At 32.7% G+C, this 21,421-nt stretch overlaps 3 protein-coding genes across 3 annotated transcripts; all 3 read right to left on the minus strand.

Annotated features, from left to right (window-relative positions):
- Nucleotides 1–7,497: 7,497 nt before the first annotated feature.
- On the minus strand, nt 7,498–9,652 carry LOC105828940. Its single transcript, XM_012667525.3, has 2 exons — nt 8,739–9,652; nt 7,498–8,476 (listed from the first exon to the last, which is right to left on the minus strand). Exons 1-2 carry the CDS (start codon nt 9,241–9,243, stop codon nt 8,097–8,099), a joined length of 885 nt encoding a protein of 294 aa, XP_012522979.3. The 5' UTR covers nt 9,244–9,652; the 3' UTR covers nt 7,498–8,096.
- A 4,496-nt stretch (nt 9,653–14,148) lies between these two features.
- On the minus strand, nt 14,149–17,160 carry LOC118644223. Its single transcript, XM_036294841.1, has 2 exons — nt 16,725–17,160; nt 14,149–14,845 (listed from the first exon to the last, which is right to left on the minus strand). The coding sequence occupies exons 1-2, from the start codon at nt 17,095–17,097 to the stop codon at nt 14,514–14,516; spliced, it is 705 nt and encodes a 234-aa protein (XP_036150734.1). The 5' UTR covers nt 17,098–17,160; the 3' UTR covers nt 14,149–14,513.
- A 1,083-nt stretch (nt 17,161–18,243) lies between these two features.
- On the minus strand, nt 18,244–20,572 carry LOC105828937. Its single transcript, XM_012667522.2, has 3 exons — nt 20,359–20,572; nt 19,448–19,636; nt 18,244–18,795 (listed from the first exon to the last, which is right to left on the minus strand). The coding sequence occupies exons 1-3, from the start codon at nt 20,570–20,572 to the stop codon at nt 18,416–18,418; spliced, it is 783 nt and encodes a 260-aa protein (XP_012522976.1). The 3' UTR covers nt 18,244–18,415.
- Between the last annotated feature and the right edge of the window lie 849 nt (nt 20,573–21,421).

The following is a 21,421-nucleotide window of genomic DNA, read 5'->3' on the forward strand; positions in this document are numbered from 1 at the left end:
AAATCGTTTAATCGATCAAGTTAAAAACCTGGCTTTATAATCTTTCATCAATACATATTAACATCAGCAAAACATATACAAATAAGCGTCACTTTGCTACATTTCTCTCATACTCACTAACCGCTTTTCACTAACAGATTCCTGGTGAAGGTGTTCTCCTTATTCCAGCTAGAGAGGAAGAACTTTGAGATGCAAAGGATCTATATCTACCTATGTTTTGTACCTAGATAGCTAGACGTTACTACTCTTCTTTAGCACGCTATAATATTCATTGATGGCTTCGATTATGCAATTCGATTAAAATATGAATTAAATATAATTAAAAATATAAGATATCTATATTGTACTTTAAATTGTACTTTAAATTGTACTTTAAATCCATTATAAATTTAACTTAAATAAACAAAATATTTTACAATATTTTTAAAACTTTTTTTTATTTCTTTAAATTTATTGAACATTTCTTTTACATATTAATAAATTTTAATGATTTAAATACTATGTTAAATTACTATGCTTGTTTAGTCTTTTCTTTCCCCCCTTTTTTTCTTTCTTTCATTTAACATATTTAAAAATTTAACATATTCCTATATATATGATAATATTGATATTAAATGTTTTATTTATTATATATATAACCGTTTTCTGTATATATTTCTGAATACATTGTTTTTTCATGCAAAAGCAAGTTTGAAAGTAGCACGTTCACCTCTCAGAACATCTGAATCCAAAAAACATGGAGGTCAATGTCGTATCGATAAATCGACCAACCTGTGAAGGAACTGTAATGTATGTTCCGCTTTCAAAAACCACCAACCAAGATAATCGGGTGGCCAAGCAAGTGGACGGACGCAGTTTGACCGGATGAATTCCATTGACCTACTAACGTAAGGCGCTAGGTAGGTAGGCAGGTTGAGGCACATGACCGGCTTACACGTTTGTTGCCGAAAAACAATCACGCACGTACGCACACGTCCATTCGACAAGATTTCACACTGAAACTTCGTTCCACCGCAGAGATTGTCTTCTTTACGCTGATGAATACAAAAATATATGTACGCAGAGGCACGACCATTCTCTTATTTTATCTCATTTCTTTAGAGCTCTCGATACCCATGGAGGAACAGGGGCTCGTTCAACATTCCAGCGCAACCTAGTTATGTCTTAGTTATAATTTATCAAAGGCGGGCGACAAGATTACGGGATACATTTCCATCTCGTGGAAATGAAGACAACAACATTATTAAAATTGCCGTGCTTTTAGTTTGCGTAGATTTATAATACCATTATATAATGATTTATTTAAAACTGTTTATTATTTTTATCACATGTAACATTAACTATTTTTTATTTAAATGGATGTTAATGTTTTCTAATATATGATTAATTACGATATGATTCTTTAAATAGAAAATAAGTGCAGCTCTTTGCTTTTATTCTAATGATTTCTACAGAAGGAAGTATTTGTGCCAAACTACTTGAGATGTTCATTGATTGTATGTTGGAAAGTATTTTGAATTATAGACGTAATTGTTAATTGTGAACCAAAAGTGTAAACTCTTCACAGCGACAGCAGATCAACAGAAAGTATTTTTCTATGTGCATCGAAACTGGTTTGTACATGCAGTACAAAGTGAACCCAGCAACTGGGACATACCACATATTGGGTGAAAAAAAAATATAGCTAACATTTAAGAAAAGTCCATTGTGTGGTAATTGATATAAATGAGACTCACATCAAAATTTATAAGCTTTCCAATAATATATTAAGGAATCTTAGAAAGTAACCTTTTAATTTTTGACAATACCTGAAGATATTTTTTAAAAATAATTTTTTGTGTGAGAAGTGTTCTATTTATTAGACTAATTTAAAATTTATTTTATTGTGTATAACATAATTTTCAATTAGATTAATATTCTATTTTAAATATATAAGTTAAAATTATCATTTATAAAATTAACTTAGTTATGTTAAAAGTTACATTAAAAAAACTGATTTAATTAACTTAAAGGTTAATTTTAAAAGCATTATTTATATTAAATTAAAAATTGTGATAATTCAGATAATTTTTTTAATCCTGATAATTTTAAATCTAATAAATAATATATCTTTAATTAAAAGCGCATTAGCATTATAATAAAGATATTACAGTTAAGAACAGATGAAAGATTAACTGTCAAAGTGTCAATTATTTTTTTCATTCTCATTCTTTGACAAAGAGTGACAACATTTACTCACCCACTTACCTATCTCCTACTTTTTACCACAAACCAAAGGCATGCGAATGCAATATTATCGCACTGTCTCTGACGGAACAAAATAGCATACTACACATTGCCTCATATTATGCAGACATTACAGACAACAGACTGCTATACAATTTCCGTTACGACGTCAACTGAGACAGGGAAATGGCTTTCAGCTTTTGTAATAAACTTTCCAGGTAGATAAGTAAGTAAACGGAAATATCGTATTAAATATGTCACAGAAATAAGTATTAAGAAACATCACATATTTTTATCATAAATTAGTTAAGAAATATTTTGTATAAAAAATTCTTTTAAACTATATTAATATAGAAATAATTATTCTTGCAATTTCTTTATAATATACGAGTATTACTATTTTAAAAAATAATCAACTTTTATATGTCCAAAGAATGGTATGTTACATTGTGATATTTCAATACGATATGTATTAAAGAAAAATTGAAATCAGTTATTAGTACATAGATCTTTTTTAATGATTGATCCTGAGATGCGGTAACATAGGAAAGTGATCCTCAGGCGTAGAGTTGCGCGTTGCATCTATTTCCGGAACAGTGGGAACCTTCCTTGTGTCGAGCGGCACGAACACTTTCACCATTTTCCTGATCAGTTGCGAAAAGTAGTCGAAGCAATCGGTAGCATCCTGTTGATCAGTAGGTTACCTAACGGTGATTGACAGATAAGCTCGAGGTTTAAACAGGCGCTACTCCATCAAAGAAGCTAAAGAGAGCGCCCCGAGAAAATCAAATGCGCGACCATAACCGCACACGCTCGCGCTATCGTCCACTGCAATGGCTGACAATCCATATACCGTTTCTCTTTTCAAATCAGATCGCGTTGCCACCGAAAAGATACGTGCCGTGAGTCTCAAATAAACGGTCAATGTACTAATGTAGGTCAATCATTGCACGAGTAAAAAAACGACTTAAAAATTTCACTATTTAAAATATAACTTGTACGTTCATAACAAAATATTTTAAATAAAAAACTAAATATAAAGTGAAATATTAGATTAATTTGAAGATGCACTGTATCGTATTATATACATTTCTCTAGTAAGCAAAAGTTAATATTTTAATAATTCTTTAAAGAAATATGAAGTTTGTAAAATGTTTTTATTTTTACGGTTTTTATTAATTTCCTTTAAATTTCATTTAATTTAAAAACATTTTCTAGACCCTAATATTAGAATATTTTTTAAAATAATGTATTAATTTTTTAAACTTTTATTATGTTATTGTGATTGTTTTTATAAAGTGCAAGTTTATTCATTAACTGTACTGAATAAAAATTAAATAAATAAGGATAAATTTATATAGAATATAAATAAGGTTTTTATAATAAAATCTGCTAATAATCTAAAGTTAATATTTATATATAATATTAAGTTTTTTAAAAGAGAATTTGATTATAAAAAATTAAGACCAATTTCTGCTTTAAAATATTAAGCATATGTCGAAGAAGTAAAGCCATTAGAAGTAAAAATTCTATCGAATATGACGCAAGAGAAAAACCGTTTATAGATCGTGAAAACGTTTTAACTGTTCTTTAAACCAATCCATCTGTTCAATTCTGAACATGATTAACTACAGGAATAGCTTTCGACACCTAGTGACGATGTTCTTCATGCTGAAGCGCCTCAATCGGTATACTAGGTATACCCGATAAAATGGATTCCGTATACTTCTAGCATTTAGAGTCAGTTACTTACTAGAAAGTAGGAAGAAGCTTGGAAAAACTCTTCAAAAGATTGCGCCACTGTTTTGCAGATTAAAATTAATTAAAATCTTCAAAAAAATTCTTTTAAAATTAATATAAAAAATTCTTTATGTATAGAAATAAAATAACGAATAAACAAAAATGATTTATTTTCTGTAAAAGAAAAAATTTTGTTTTAGATACAGATTTTTTATTTCTTTTTGTTTAATTTTTATTTTAAAATTCTTGTTAATAAAAAGTTTATTTGAAATATTTGAGATTTATTCTAAAATAAATTTGTTTAAGAATTGTTTAACAGTTATAGTATTATTTATTTAAAAATGCGTATACATTATATTACATGACTATAACTGAACATTTCTAAATTTCGCGTAACAAAGGTATATCCTTAGATTGTAACTTAGTTTGCTGCAATTTAATATTTGAACTCGAATTTGTTGATATGTTATTAGAACTTGTTTTTTCAGCTGTAGCCTGCCATTCATCCATATATACTACATTTGTAGTGAATTTATGAGTAACATCAGGTTGAATTGTGGTTGTGATTGAATCAACATTCTTCTCAGCGTTTATAATATGTGGATACTCATTGAAAATAAAACTTTTTTCTTTTGCATTTACTGTCGCTTCTGGCTTCAAATTAATCATTGCCGAATCGATACTTACATTAGTGTTTTCATATTGGTGGAAAGCGGTGTTATGTGACGTATTCAAATTAGAACTTATAGAACTTAAATTTGTAATCGATGGTTGTTCTTGATAATCCTCATAATCAAAGTAATCAATACTTGTTGTATTCGAGATGACTTCTCCTGTCATCGGAATGTAATTAGATCCATCCGCGACTTTTGCCTTAGCTTCATTAGTAGATACAATCGGCCACTTGTGGAAACTGCGACCCCATCCACCGCCTCCGCCATAACCACCACCTCCTGAAGGTGGACCATAACTACTTGGTGGAGGTGCACTATGGCTATCACTATGTCCGCCACCACTCGAAGCTTTTGTAAGGAGTACTACTTCTTTGTAATCTGAATGCCGTCATGATATCAAAGATGTTAAAAATTGTAGCATATAATATTTTAACGAAAATATTATTTTATTTTGTGTTATTTATGGACTTTGTTGAAAGTTACTTTTATTATGACTTCTTATACCATAGCTCATTAAAAGCAATTCATAATTATTAATTTTTTTTAGTAGAGCACTAACCAAAAATTAGTAAGAACGTTAAAAATTTAAATTTATCTAAATTGTAACAATTAAACATAACAAAATTTAAAGAGGATTTTTACCTCCTCCTCCGCCTCCTCCTTTTCCAAGGGCCACCCCCTCCTCCTCCGCCCGCCTCCTCCGCCTTTCCCAAATCCGCCTTTGCCTAACATCATCATTGAAACCATCAAAGACATTCCGCCCATCATCATACTTTTTAATGCTGCCAATCCTAGTATATAAAAAAGAAAAATTTTATTGTAATCTAATGTAATTTTAAAATTTTGCATAGACATGAGTAAAATAATTTAAAATGTTAATAAAAATGTATTTGCACGAGTACGTTTACGCGAAAATACGAAACAGATACAATAATATTACCTATTAATTTCAATTTGAGCATCATCATCATGCCCATCATCATCATTTTGCATTTTCCGCCTTTGCTCTTGCCTCCGCCGCATTTATCTCCTTTCTTTCGTCCTATAGCAAATTACATTTACTAATGAAACTTAATAATGCAGAAAAAAATAATTTCCTGAACAAAACATATTTAAAAAATGTTTAATGATCTTAGATCACGATAGATTTTATGGGTTATTTAGATACTTTTAAGATATTTGTTGACCTATATTTATTTTAATGGCTATTAACGTTCACCTTCTGCTACAGCTGTCTCGTCAAACATCACGTCGATCTGATTCTTTTCTCGCTTGCTGTTCCATCTAGGCAACGTGATACGCAGAGTAAAGGAATCGAAGAAATCATCTATGCTGCGCTCGATACTGACATCCGAGTCATTCTTAGATCGAGCATCGGATCTACGGACTATTCTGCTCTTCACTAACTTCACATCTGCCCAAGTAATGTAATTTCATCGAGGCGACCTACTATTTCTAAGAAACGAATGAAACGTTTTTTGATGCAACTAAGTGAAAATTCAATGATACATTTGCCAATATCCTTTACAGGAAACTCCGGAAAGTTATCATTGCTTTTATTTTTTGCCGAATCATTCTTAGCTGTTGGGACAATTTTTACGTCGATTTTAATGCCATTCTTTTTCAAGTTAAATATTTGGCGTTCAACTGGTGTTTTCTGTAATTCCGTATCAAGGATATAATCCTTGATGTTTCGAATCTCATTTCTTCTCGTACGCATTCACGTGAATCACACACGTGATTAACAAACAAAAGATGAGCATAGGTTCACGCACTTTACACAATAAGAAAAAATAAACTGATCGATTCTGACGATGACAACAAAAATAACTTTAGAAGAAGTACTGAGTAACACTGACTGATCTCTGGGTCATCACAATCGTTTATATACATTGAGATTTATGTCATTCGCGGTATTCTTCCAGCGGTTTGTCACGATTGCCATTACTTGCAGCGAGATAAATAATCATCTAATAATAAGGCTGAAAAGGTAAATCAGAATCATTTATCGAGTTCCAGCCACAAACAGGGATGGCATACGTAACACTAAAACAAACATTTCCGGATGCTGTATTACGATCTGCTATAATAAACTGACACGCTTATAAAAACATTTGTAGGATAAGACAATACGTGCCACTTCTAAATTAATTATACACGTAAAGAATAGAAATATCTTAAAAGGATTAGAGTTTATAATCAAAACACAAAATAAAATTTAATAGGAAGAACATGTTTAATAATAATCTACATTATTTAATTAATGGAAATGCATAATTATAATTACTTATTTATTCTATTCTATATTTATTCTATATTTATTATTTGCTAAATAAAATTAGTTTTATCAGATTAAAATATTATTAATATTTTTATAGAAAATGTATAACATACAAATTATTCTTTTTATGTATTAACAAAAAATATCTTGTTATTTCTTTTACATTCTACTAATGATTTAAAACCATTAGTAGAATGTAAAAGAAATAACAAGATATTTAAAACTGATATATAATTCTCTATAAGTATATATATATATATATATATATATTATATATATATATATAATCATGATAAAATAGTTTTAGCTTATTTTAAATACTTGATGCATTAAGTATGTATAAAATAACGAATAGGTAAGTGCGCCTTGAGGACTGCAATACTTCATGATCTGATGCAGAATTGCCAGTCTGATGGTCTAATGTGGTGAAGGTGCTGGCCTTATTACTTCTTAATTAGTCCGTACATTCACCTTCAGATAGATCTATGTTTAGCAGTAACGCAAATTGTAATTACCGTAACAGAAAGTACGTGCACTTTTTAGCGCGTGATGTACCTGTATAAATGGACTTACGTCAAGTAATTAAAAAAGTTTAACGTCATTTAAGCTAACAATTCTCTGACTATCATTAAACATAAGACAAATGTTTATACTGTTGCAGATAAACTGTATCACGCGTAATCTGCGATTTAGTGTATGATTTATTAATTGCCTCAGTTATTAAAATAATGACAAAACCATATGTTTTTACAAATGTTCTTTATTATTAAAACTTTACAATAATGAAATAAATATCCAAAAATCATGTACATGATCTTGGGCAACTCTGCGTGCTCGGCAATGATATGCTTTCTCGACAGGTATCAGTCGAAAATGCAACGGTGGCCGCAATAAATACCTATATGACTATAATAATAAGGGTGATAATTCGTGAATTGATGAAATGAGGTTGAATGAGATCTTAGAAGGCAAGAAGTGTCATGAAGATGAAACGAAAAGACAAGAGACGAAGTAACAGAACGAGATAAAGAGAAGACGTAGACAGACAGGGAAAAAAGTTGATAGTGCTAAGAATGAAAGAAAAGAGAGAGCAAGGAAAGTCGGTGAGGTAGAGATGTGCTAAAGGTTTTATCATGAACCGGAAGGTGTGTAAACACCTTGTTGATTAGATGATTTTAATTCTGCAAAAGCGATCTACGATCATGCGCGTTGCCGTATTTCAATACGGCCTGCTGGAGAGAGTCGTGGACGGTATCGAGAGACCTTCCGTATCCAGAGTGTCCATATCCATGTCCGTGATGCTCCTCGGAGCTATGCGTATGCGAACTGGAATACACCGGTTTGCTAACAATTTCATACGTAGTCTTCTTGTCACCGCCGTGCGTTAAGGATTTCAACCCGATGATAGCTGATAACATCAGCGCCATGAGACCGGTCATCAGAGCTTTACCAGCGAGAAGTGCAAGTGCACCGAATCCAACCGCGCCAAGGGTTCCTTTCATCATCAGCAGACCAGCCATCAATCCGCCATGCCCGCCCTTGTCCTTTTTACGTCCTGTTAAGTATGCAATTGTTATCATCATTATTTTAAATTATTTTATTAGTATGTTTTATATATGTTAATATATAATTATACTTAGATATAATGAAAAATATTTATACGTAACAAAATAAAGTTTAATAATGTGAGAATATATATTGTATTTCCATGAAAAGTTAAATTAAAATTATATAGTAAAATAAAAAACGTCTTGTAAGTTTATTGTCTTAATTTGTGGCTTTGCTAACAGATAAACTAAAAAATTTAGTAGTCTAACCTGTTTCAACATTTTGATTTCCTCCCAAACCAAGTTGCGCAAGTGTCTCTTCATTGAAGCTCCTAGTAGCTTCAAAAGTCTTCGGATCAAAAAGTTTGATGGAGATAGAATGGCTATTAAGGTAACTGCCGACCTTATGAATCAGATAGGCATCCAGTCTTTTCTCAACATCGTTTGGGAAATCCCTCGCCAAATTGGCAACTACTTCCGATGCCGGGACGTTGGTAGAACTGTTCTCTTTGATCACAGATACACCCGGCAGGATGCCGATGTTCTCCTGTTCCGATAATTTATCCAGGAAGGATACCATATCCAATTTAAGGCACGTGGCACTGTACGACTTCCCACAATCTTTGTTTAAATTAGGTGCCAGATTTTCCGGCGCATCTTCCACCATTTGCCTTGTAGTACGTCTCTCAATCTCCGCATTGACGCATCCCGAAAGAAAAAGTACCAGAAGGAGATGGCAACGTGACAATTGGACGACGTGCGTAATTCCTTTCATCGTAAATTTTTGAATGTTGCCTGAAGTCTGGCTGATGAACAAATTTGTACGGTTATTTTTTTCACCCCAGGTCTACGAATCGCCAGTAACACGACGATATCCTCGAAGACGAAGGACCTTGAAGCTGACGGATGAGACGCGTATCGTGCACTGGGCATACCCTCGGATACTTGCAGTATATATAGAGCGAGTCAACGGATAGTCCTTTTTCCTTTTTGCCTTTCGGTCGTTCCATACATTCTCCGTAGACGAGAGCACCGGCGACGGAACTCTCTTCTTTGCGGACGTTGAAGAGGAGGCAGGGGCCTCTCGCAGCCGTCCAGCAGCAGTGGCGAGAGGGAGCGTCAAATAGAGCGGAGAATTCGAATCTGAGTCAAATTTACGAAAAAAACATTACCACTGAACGGGTATGAGATGATGAATGAGAGCGAAGGCCGATCACGCCAATTCAATCGTATTAATGGCACTTACAGTTAATGAGTGTGCAATCCCTTTTTAACAATGCAATTATTTTTTATGAGTACATCGTTACTCTTTACACGTTTATCGATGTTATAGTCTACGAAAATTTTCTCCATATTATTTTCACTTTTACGCTCATGTTGTAATATTTCTTATTACAAGTTATCTACTTATAAAAATGAGAGGAATTTCTACATCCCACATTTCTTTGCACAATTAGACATATTCATAAAAAATTATAATTTGTTGAAAATTAATTAAAATCATAAAATTACAAAAACTGTACCTGTAAAAGTCTCTATACTTTGCTTTTATATAATTATTTTTTACAAAATAATAAGTATTTGAAATATAATGTAGGACATATAATATAATATAAGGTATCTATATGATCCGGATGACCTAGAAATCTCTTGCACTCTCCTGCACTATCTCACAAAAAGATTAGCGATCATTTTGTAAGGGTGAAACTTAAATCAACAAGATTAGAAGTAATACTGTGATAAAGAGATGTGATAATCGATAGGCCAATTAATTGGAGTACACCTTAATTGCCCGGATCGACAATCGCCATTAATATCTGATCGCCCAGCGTGAAATCACTTTCGATTTCAGTAACGAAATCAAGAGACCGGCGGCACACATTGTCTTTGCGGAGTTTGCGGACTGAATGCGAGTAGAAATTGCAAATTAAAAAGTTCGTCAATAAGTATATCGTGAAAATTGTTATTGCGGGCGAGGCGAAACGAGACGGGAGTCCTACTTTAAATCAGCCCAGTTTAGCTAGCTCGTAGGAGATCCGATTTTCGCGCGCTACGCTCGAGCAACGGCGCTTCAGACGGATCTGCCGATGTGAAAGTACGCAGTCGATTTTCACGAGCAACTCGATGAGGCCTTATCGTTGCGTGCGCGTGTGCGTATGCACAATACGACGAGCGCGTGCACGTTTCGATATGACGCGTTTGCATGTCCATGCGGCAGGTGTGCCGACTTAAAACGGACTAGCCTTCTTTCAGAGGCATCTATTTCGCGATGTGTTGCTTCCTTTTCACGTGGTGCCTTCCTTTCGTTAATAATCTCGAACACTTGTCGTACTGATTCTGTTCTCGCGAAACTATGCACGGCAGATCGAACTAGTGGGGTGGGCGTCGACTTTACGGTCGTGTAAGCATCAACGAAAAGGACAACGTAGAACGATTCTGAAAATCGTCTTTCATTTATCTCCGTTATTAAATCAAAAATCGCAGGAATGGAAAAGGTATCTCGTTACACAGATCGCTGGATTCAGTCGCGCTCATTTACGCACTCAGTCTGACGTTGCAATTTTTGTCGCATTTTTTATCTTAACAGATTTCAATCGAAATAACCCGTAATATAATCTGTGTTTCCTGTTAAACGACCAACTATTAGTTGAAACCGCAATATTGCGCTATTTGGGACACTCAACAAAAAATCGAATTTTTTAATCTCGCGATTTACTATCAAATAGCTCGTGGTAAATAAAGAAAGGTAGAAAAAAGTATATGAGCGCGCTAGTATTTATTTAAAGTTAACAGACTTTATATTTTTCAAATATTTATACAAATTATGAAATACAAATAAACTTAAGTGAATTAAATGCTCACATTTTAATTAAATATTTTTATATCGAAACCAATATTTTTAAAATAAAAGTAAGATTTTTTTAAATAGAAAAAAAATTCTTTTAAATTATAGAATCTTTCTTAGATAACCTTCTAATATATGAATTTAATATACGAAATTTTATTAAGTATAGGATATGCTTCGAAAATAGTATATATATATTTACAAGTGCAAACATAACGTCATGGCAGGTGAATTTGTATGAAGACTATTATTGTGCGTTCCGTAACGCCATAGTTACCCCATTTTCAGTCGAAATTGAGAGAGTCGTTGTTTCAAGAAAGTCGCTCGCACTCACCCAACAATTTGCGACAATTCAGGAATTGTTCACACTGGATCAAGAAATGTGCCAATAATTTCTCCCTGACAATTTCCACAGCAAATCGTGTTCTTACGCATCAAAATTGTTGGAATATCAGCACTATAGTACTGTTAGGAATTTTAAAAAATATACGTAACATAGAGAAATTGATTGTTTTGGAAAGCTGGAAATTACCGAGCCCGTCTGGAACGTTGTTTACCATATTATCCGTTAATAAACGGTACTTGCAAAATTTTTACGGACGATCTGCTTGTTTCCAAGAAATAATTGTTATCCTTCCCTTCCTTAGCGTATGATAAGCATACAAATTGATATTATATTCTATAAATGATTAAATACTATCGCTTTTTTGCCGCAGAAAACTCAAGATTCCAATGCTTTAATTGGAAAATTTGCCTCATTATTTTGATATTTCTATATTTGTATAAATGTAGTATTTTATTGTATTTATTTTTTTTTAATTTCTATAAATATTATATTATAATAAAATGTTAACTATATTAAAAGTGTCTAATCAGATAATAAGGTGGATCAGATAATAATCAGATAATAAATTTATATATATATACATATATATATATATATATATATATATAGCAGAAAATATAAAGATAAAAATAAATTTAATAAATAAAGATATTGTATATCTACATTACATAGTTGCTCAAAATATGCCCAGCAAATTAATTTTTTATTTATTTATATGCATTACAGTTTAATGTTGAAAATAGCATATTTTTTACAATTAGACAACATATGAATGTATTTTAGGAAAGCGTATGATACGAATACGCGCATGTAGTGCGTATATGATTTATGCGCCTAGGTGTGAAACAAGAAGAAAAGAAGAAAGGTAAAATTACCGCATCTAATACACTAGGTACTGCTCGAGTGATTGCATAGACCTCGTTAATTTGAGAACGCATATCCGTTATGTACTCAAAATGCATTGCGTGCATTTATACTTTCGCAATTTTTTCGCGATTCAAAGTGAACGTTACATACCACGAATTTCTTCTGTCTCGGTGGCGGGGATTTACAAGAATAGACTAGTATAAAGTCACCATATTACGTTGCGTTTTCTAAGTAAGTTACATTTCAAGCAAACTGGTCATTGCTGGCCCAGTCATGTCAAGATGAAAAATAATTTATTGCCACAATGGTAGTCTTTTTAAATTTAAAAAAAACGAAGAAATTCTTGGATCTGCTTTCTCAATTAAAATAAAAATTGAATATTTCCGTTAATACATAATTTAATGTATAGAATGCTTGCATATATAATGTTTATAAATCCAAATAATTTTTTTCAAAATTCTCCTTTTTTTCTTTTATATACAATATATATAATGAAATTAATAATGCCTTAATAAAATTTTTTTATTATTGGCTCGAATAATTAAAAATTAGAAATGTATATTTATTATAATGTCGCCGCTATACGAACCAACACTGTTCGCGTGTATAATTAATTGTTTAAATTTACAATCACCAGCATACACTGCGCATCGATAAATTCGATAGTCTTGAAACACAGTTCTTAACCGGAATATGTAATATTATAAATTAAATTGACTACCAATAAAATAAATAATATTAAAATATAATAATTTTAAATATATAATTATTTGTTAAAAGTACATAAGTCATTGAAAAAGAATATATAAGAATAGAAAAGAATATTAATCAAATAAAGGTCTTATTTACTTATAAAAATCTACAATCACAATTTGACGATTATGTACTAAAATATTTATAATCATTTTATCATATTTTATATAAGAAAGATTTATGCAACAATATTCTCAAATTTATTGACACATGTGTTTTTATTATTAAGCATGATAAATAAGATCTCAATCATTCAATAATGTAAACGAATAAGTTTAATTTATAATTAAAAAATGAAGTATTTAATTACAATAATATTTAGACAAGAAATTATATGTGAAAAATAGTCACTATTTGCAGAAGCAGTAGTTTTATTAAAAAAATAATCTATTATTAAAGGAAGAATGCCTGAGCATTAGTTGATCTGAGCTTCCGATTCTCATCACATTCGTCACTTCTCGACGGTGCTGGCCTCTCGAACAGCTCATATATACCTGTATCCTCTGTTCCACTCCTTTCAAGCGACTCGACTAATCACAACCGATACCGTTATTTCAATCCCTACCACGAAGGCCATGGTCGTATCTGCTGGTAGAAGTGGAGAACCACGTGGAGGCATTGACACACTGACCTTCATACGTGAGAGGCATCGAGGGGGAACTCGGTAGGCCAATCACAGCCACGATCCGCTTTCCTACCTTGCTCCCGACACAGTAACCTCGTTTCCTTCCTGTTCCTAGTTCCCCACCTTGATCCGGTCTTTCTCCGCTTCTCCCACCCGCGCAATATCATTCTATCTTTCCTTCGTCCGTGAACTTCCATCTAGGTCATTAGCCTTCTCGTCTGACTGGCTGAGTAACCTGCTTATGGCTATATATTTATATGTATATCTGTATAGTTATCTTTTTTAATATTTATTTAATTATTTATATAAATTGTAAAATCCTTACCACATATGATCTTTATTATTGATGTTGCATGTAACACATGTGATTATCAAGCTTTAATAAGATATGACATATCTGAGCTTGGCAATTTACAAATGTCGCGATGATATGAGGTTTTTGGTAGTTTACCGATGTAATCTAACATCTTTGATAATTTGCTGATGTTTTACAATAATCAAGACAAAATTTTATAAAAAGATGATTTATTTTCTTTTATAAAGTGAACATATGCAGACACGCAATAAATAAATAAATAAATAAATGAATGGCAAGGGAAACATTGCATTTTATGGAATGTCATGGTATGGGTAATGTTCGTTATTGTATTCTGGTATCCAGCCTTTGTAGGGTTGATTGACCTCTTCTTCTGACCTGTGCCAGTGGTCATGATGAATTTCGTGCGGTCTTATAATTCCGTAGGAGACTCTTGGTGGCGGTGGTGGTGTAACAAGGGCCTTCAAGGCTACCGCGCCGGAAATCAAGAGCGACATGAGACCTGCGCCCAAACCCTTCAAACCTATTAGAGCGATCAAGCTAATTACGATAGGCAGAACGATTATTGCTTTTAACTTCAGCAAAATCAAGAGTGGCATGAGCATCCTCTTCAATTTTGTACGTGCTGTAAACAACATACAATTCCTTGTAAGTAATGATATTATTTCTTAAAATTTTTAATTTATATATGTGTGTGTGTGTGTTTGCATGTGTATTTAGTTTTTAACAATTGTAACAAAAAAAAGTATAAGAAGAATGATCAAATATTGAATTATAGTATGCGTCTAGTATAATATAATATTGTCTATGTATATAATTTGCATTAACTTTAATAGAAATGTAAGGCATAATTAATACACAAAAATGATATCAATAATCGCAGAATACTGGATAATACAGGATAATCGAGGGTTTCTAAAACACTATAACAGACGTTTATCATCCAGTCTACTTTCTTCGACACGCGACACTCTCGTTCAAGGTCCTTCTCAGACGTCATCTCGCGGTAGCCGTCCCAGAAACCCGGAATCCCACCAGATCTACCAAACGGTAACCTACTTCGGTCCACTCCCACCTCCGGCATTTATTTTCGCGAATATAGTAGAAGTGGAACGCGTCGTAGCTTTCTACATACGAATCCTTCTCATTCCAGTCGCTCTCACCTCCCTCTCTCAATGACCATCGATAAATATATATTATGTGTACATCTACTATGCAAATTTTTCAATATTTTCAAAATTTTTGTAAAAAAATATTGTGCGCATTGTAAATATGTAAATAAAAAAATTTATGAATAGAAAAGAAACGGTGAACTATGTAGCTACTAGAGAGAAATACATGGAGGATGAGTGAATGGTATTTCGGCCACAGTCGAATTGAAAAGAAAGACCCAAGTTACACTTTCCAGCCAATGATTCTCCAGATTCGTGAGCTACTTAAATCCCATTGGCGAGGCTTTAGAAAGGTGAGGCACTATAAGTTTGTGCCTACTGAATGATGTATTCATACGAGATCCAAACGAGAGACGAACGAGAAGAACGAGAGAAACTCTTGTTAGATCCAAGTATATAAGTTTGATATAAGTTTAACGAAAATCTAACAAGAACTTTAATGTTATCATCAAACTAAATTGTGAAAAATTCTTATGAAAGAAAAATACAAATTTATATAATATGTATGAAAAAGATAAAGCATAAGATTGATTTATCAATCAATTAGATGTAAGAAGTATGCTAAATATTTTTATCAAATAATTTATATAGATGTTAAAAAGAGAAGTATTTAACATATTTATACTAATTTATAAAAAACACAGCATTTATGTAATATTAAGCAAGATTAATATAAATTTAGAGTGGTATTTGTAGCCAAGTCTTATATTTAAGATTATCTTAAGTACTACCTCAAGATGTCATAAACTAATCAGAGCCGCATTATTATTATTTTAAGACATTACTTGAGATGGTCTTGAAATTAGATTTGACTATGAATACCTTAAGATAGACTTAATGGATCAATATCTATTTATAGGTACTTATTTAAAAGTATATTAAAGAAAATAAATTTTGAAATATCATTTTATTCAATTGTTTTTGAAATAATTTTTATTTAAAAATTAAATTAAATATTAAATATATAACTACACAAGCAGATGTTATATTTATTATTTTATCCTATAATAGAAATAATGTTTTTCAAGTTTTTTATATCTTAAAAAAAGTTTGCTTTTTAAACTTATTGAAGCAGTTTTAATGCAATTTAAAATAAGTTTTATTGAAGATAAGTGTCTTGAATAGCATTGTTATTACTAATGATTTCCTTAAATTATCCTAACCATAACTTTATTATGCAAATTTACAAAAATTGTAAGAGGTAAACGCTCCAGATGTACCGCTAATTTACAAAACTGATAGCATTGTTTTATTCATTAAATACAAGACAATCAGTTCCGTTTTTTCTTTTTAAATGTCTAATTATAATGATTTTTGTAATGCATCGTTTACCTTCAGACGTTCCACGTGCTAAGCTTCCAAGTTCTATGTCGACGTTTCTCTGGCCGAGGGCGCGTGCGAACAAACCAGCGGTTGAAGCGTCATTAGGAAAATTAATTTGTATTTTTCGCGTTCTTAGGAATTTTTCGATCCTGCTCACAAGCGGATCTTCGCTCTCCTCCGATGGTTCTCCGTCTCCCGCAATCTTTCTCAGGGTTACCATATCGCCGTAAACATCGATGACGTCCTTTCTGTCGATTTCATCCATCGCTCTCGTGAGCTTTCCTTCTAGATGCTCCAAACTATTTCTATCTTCCTGACTTGAATCAGCTATCACCAACGTTAGCAGTTGCAACGTTAGAAGGATGATTACTTTAGTCTTCATTATTACGAAGTGTTATATAGCGTGACTTCGAAGAAGCGTTTTTGACTGTTTGTCCTCAGAGCAATTTTTCTTTTATACGAATCACAATCGACTAGTAGTGGGGCCATACTGAACCATTTGGCAAGCAACGTGCAAGGGCAGTAGTGTCAAGAATTTTAATTTTGCCGACTCTCTGAACAGTCAACTTGAACATACAATGCACAAGAATCGCGTGACGTAGAATACACATGCACAAGCAAATTTTCCTTTTACTTTCAGAATTTTACTATCAAAACTAGGAAATCTTTTAAACTTTTTAAATTCAAAAATGTTTTTCTATAAAAAACTAACTGTAAAATAACTGTAAAATTTTGTATAAAAGTAAAGATTAAAGAGCTTTTTATAATTAAATTTGAAATAAAAACTTATAATTAAATCAAATAAAATTTTAAAATTATCACATTTTGTCAAATTACTCCTTTCTTTTAGCGTGTTATATTTTTTGTATAAATTCTATGTAAAAATACATTCTTTATAAAAAAGAAATCTGTTTTATAGAAATTTCTACTTTATTTGCATGCACCTACGGTTTATTTGCATCACATATACATACAATGGTCTGACTGTAAGCAATTATCATCTTCTGTGTTTACGATCAGCATACATCATCAACACATTCGTACACAGTCTGGTGAAAATTAGATTTCCGTGTCTCTTGGTGACACGGTATGGTATGTAAAACTTGTGTCCCAAATCATGCAGTCGGAAGCCGCTCGAATAAGAGAAATGGAACGAGTGACAGACGCGACAGCCAAGGCGAAAGAAAGACCGAAGAAAACAGAAGTGGGAGTGTAAATGACCTGTAGGTATGTCCATATATGATTGGAATCGGATATGAGCTTGGCCAGCCACAATTGCCGTAAGCTGTCAATATTTTGTGCTAGCAGAAACTAATCACGTATGAAGTTTTCTATGTACTGTGCTGCATTGAATCTTGCTGTGACGATAATTTCTCTAAATGAGAAATTTAATTTTAATTTGCGTTAATTAAATATCGCAAAAAGTGGAGGAAAAGAATATTCCACAAATATTTCTCTCTAGGATACTTTTTTATGAACAATTTATTAAATACAAACGTTCCAGTTATTTAATACATACGATTAATGAATAATTTATTTAGTTAATAAATTACATACGACATATACATATAAATACTATAATCTAGAAATCATAGGTGGGTCCAATGGCCTCGAGGAGATCTTTACTCCGCGGGATATGGCTTTCATGTATCTCTAAGTCACCCCATGGCAAACAACATGAAGAGAGTAAAAAGTCTCGTTTAATCCGTATCGGTAGTAGCAGCCGGTGCGTGGGCGGAATATGCCAAATTGTGGGCGTCGACTTTCTCATCAACACTGTTGAAGCTCCTGTATCCTTGGTGTTGTAATGGGGATCCATTAGCGACCCAATTTCCAGCGGCGGCGTTGTCGTACCAAAGAGATGCGGGATTCTTATTAAAAAAACTACTCGCCACATTGCTGCCACCGAATAGTCTTTGGAATGCTATGATACTGGCAATGATCAAGGCGATTTTGCCGAAAACTAAAGCTTTCAAAACCAGCAGACCTAAGCCGCCGAGCAAGATTGGTACTAATGCGAAAACCTTAAGACCCGCTGCGGCAATTAGTGGCAAAACCATTTTCTTGATCTTGGCACGTCCTAATCATGAAAAAAAAGAATTAAATTAATTTGTAGTAGATTTTGAATTTGTATATAATTGACATAAGATATAATTAACGTAATATAATTATGACTTGCTCAACAATATATAAGCTCAAATTAACTTTTAATTGTTTAAATTGAAAAAGATGAAACTTTTATTTCTATTAAATAAATATAGTAATAGAGATATTACTTGATACACTATATTTGTTAAAATCTTTGGATATGTTAACCTTTAATCTTTAACTTTTTGATACGTAAAAAGTATGTAAATTAATATGTATTTACATATTAATTTAACTATTTATATATTTAATTATACATTTAAATGATGTTTTAGAAAAAATATGATTGAAGTGTTTGTGTATAATCTAATTTTAGTAATACAATTACAATTTGCACAAACTTTTTAAAAAACAATTGAGAAGGAAAGCGAATCATTTTTTCTTGAAGAACGAGTTTATCCGGAACAGGTCTGTGACGTCGTATATATAGATATCACGAAGGTGAAAGGCATGCTGAGACGCTTATTCGTTTATACTCATGACGTCGCGAATCCGTAACGTTAATCGAATAGACATAATCAAGGAAAGATGAATGATTGCATAACTGCGGAATACTTAGAGACAAAAGAAAGAATAAAACTTACCTTCATTCAGGGCGCGCGAAATATTCGAATCTTCGGGCATGTTGACTTTCAAACTATGACTCTTCATAAAAGAGACAGCCGAATTATACAACATGTTGTAAAGTTCCATCATTCTGTCAGTGCTCTCACGAGGTAGTTCATTCATGATCTCCACTTCGTTGATCTCTAAACTCTTGCCAATGCGTTCCACTGCAACAATTTTATTAAACAAAAAGAACTATTATCAATTTTTGCCATAATTAGAAATTGATGGAGAGAATCTAAGTTATGCATTTGTAGTGAAGTATTAAAAGGATATAATTTTATGCGTATCGTACATAGGTAATTTCTTTAAAACAAATCTATTTTTTAAAATGGTTTATGTTTTAAATTATATTAATTTATATATATATAGTAATATATAAACATATTGGTTACACTTTCTACATCTTTCTCTTCTTTGGTACTATAGTCTAAATTGGACCTGAGCCTTCTCTTTACATTTCACCGTGGTGCGCACGTCGTCATACACGGTTAAACGAGATCTACAGCTTAACTACGATTCCGAATGACAAAGGTAGTGGCATTTCTAGGCATAGAATATTCTTAATGGCCTGCCATTCTATCGAAGAAGAGAACGAGCGTGTAAAATTTTGCCCAGAATTGAACTTAAGACTTTCAAAGTAGCTAGTGCGCCCGCCACACACTCGCCTCCATATTTTTTACATATTACTCTTCAAATTTTGTAAAATAAAACGTTAAACATAAAACGAGTTTGTGCAATTTTCGATTGATTTTTTAGTTTACAAGAGATTTATAGATTATATTAATAAAAGAGAGGCAAATTTAATCTTATTTAAAGTTAATATTATACAGTTGATTAAACTGATTAAAATTTAAAAATTATATCATGCAAACACACAACAACTTACTCGGGGTGACTCGTACGAAAGTTATGCCATCGGCAATCTCGATGTCATTCGATCGAGCCGCTCTGTTAAGAACACTAGCAGTCTTTACGAAGATACAGCTGAAGAACTTATCTTGCTCTAAACAATTCAGATCCTGAGACGGCCGCTCAGCAACATTTGTAGGTCCTGCTGCGGTATAAGCAGCAAGAAGTACCAGTGCTAACAATTTATTCATCTTCTTCGTCTAATCACTCGTCAAGTCGTCGCGGAACGGAACACCAAGAGGCAATGACCAGAGACGCAGCAAACTACTCTCCGGAAAATTTTCGGAACAAAGTGTGACCTGGCCCTGCAGCGCTTGAATCTTTATAGGTGTGCACCATGTAGGACCCTCCTCGGTATCCCCACTCTGAATGACGAAGACGTGTATGACGACAAGGAACGATGAGACGAACGACTCATCATTGCAGGCCACCTCCCCAGAAAACTTTCTTCGATAATTTTTAAACAAACGAACGACTGCGTGAAGAGACGCGTCACCACTTGGGCGGACCTAGAAGTCGCTCTCCCTAATGTCACCGAGAGAAGTTTACGTTTACCACAGTAACCACTCAGAATTTAGGTCAGTAGGGGAGGTAATACTCATTATAGATTCAAGGATTATTTCTATAGAAGAATCTTTGAAATCACTGAGGAATGTATTAACTTTGGTAACATCTTATTTTATCATTAGACATATCTTACTATTTATTAGTCTTAAAAATAAATATTTTATATTCATGTGAGTTTTATTTCTTAAGATACAACTTCCTTTTTTCTCTTCTGCAAGATTAATAACATTTTGACATACGGCACTTTCTGTTTATTTTTCACGCGTAGCAGATTGTTTAGAAAACCAACAACAACGGCGATGACAGACGTACATTTCGCACCTCACCGCCATTCACGATTGCACATGCTTCGCGGTCGCGAATATACTCTTTTCTTACGAGTAGCGTGTGCGTGTGCATTTAGGTGACGCTAAATGTGGATAATTCCTAGTAGTAATTTTCCTTTGAGTTGTAAATAAAGCAGGCACATAGAT

Source organism: Monomorium pharaonis, unplaced genomic scaffold, assembly GCF_013373865.1.
Source record: "Monomorium pharaonis isolate MP-MQ-018 unplaced genomic scaffold, ASM1337386v2 scaffold_484, whole genome shotgun sequence".
Classification (NCBI taxonomy): Eukaryota; Metazoa; Arthropoda; class Insecta; order Hymenoptera; family Formicidae; genus Monomorium; species Monomorium pharaonis.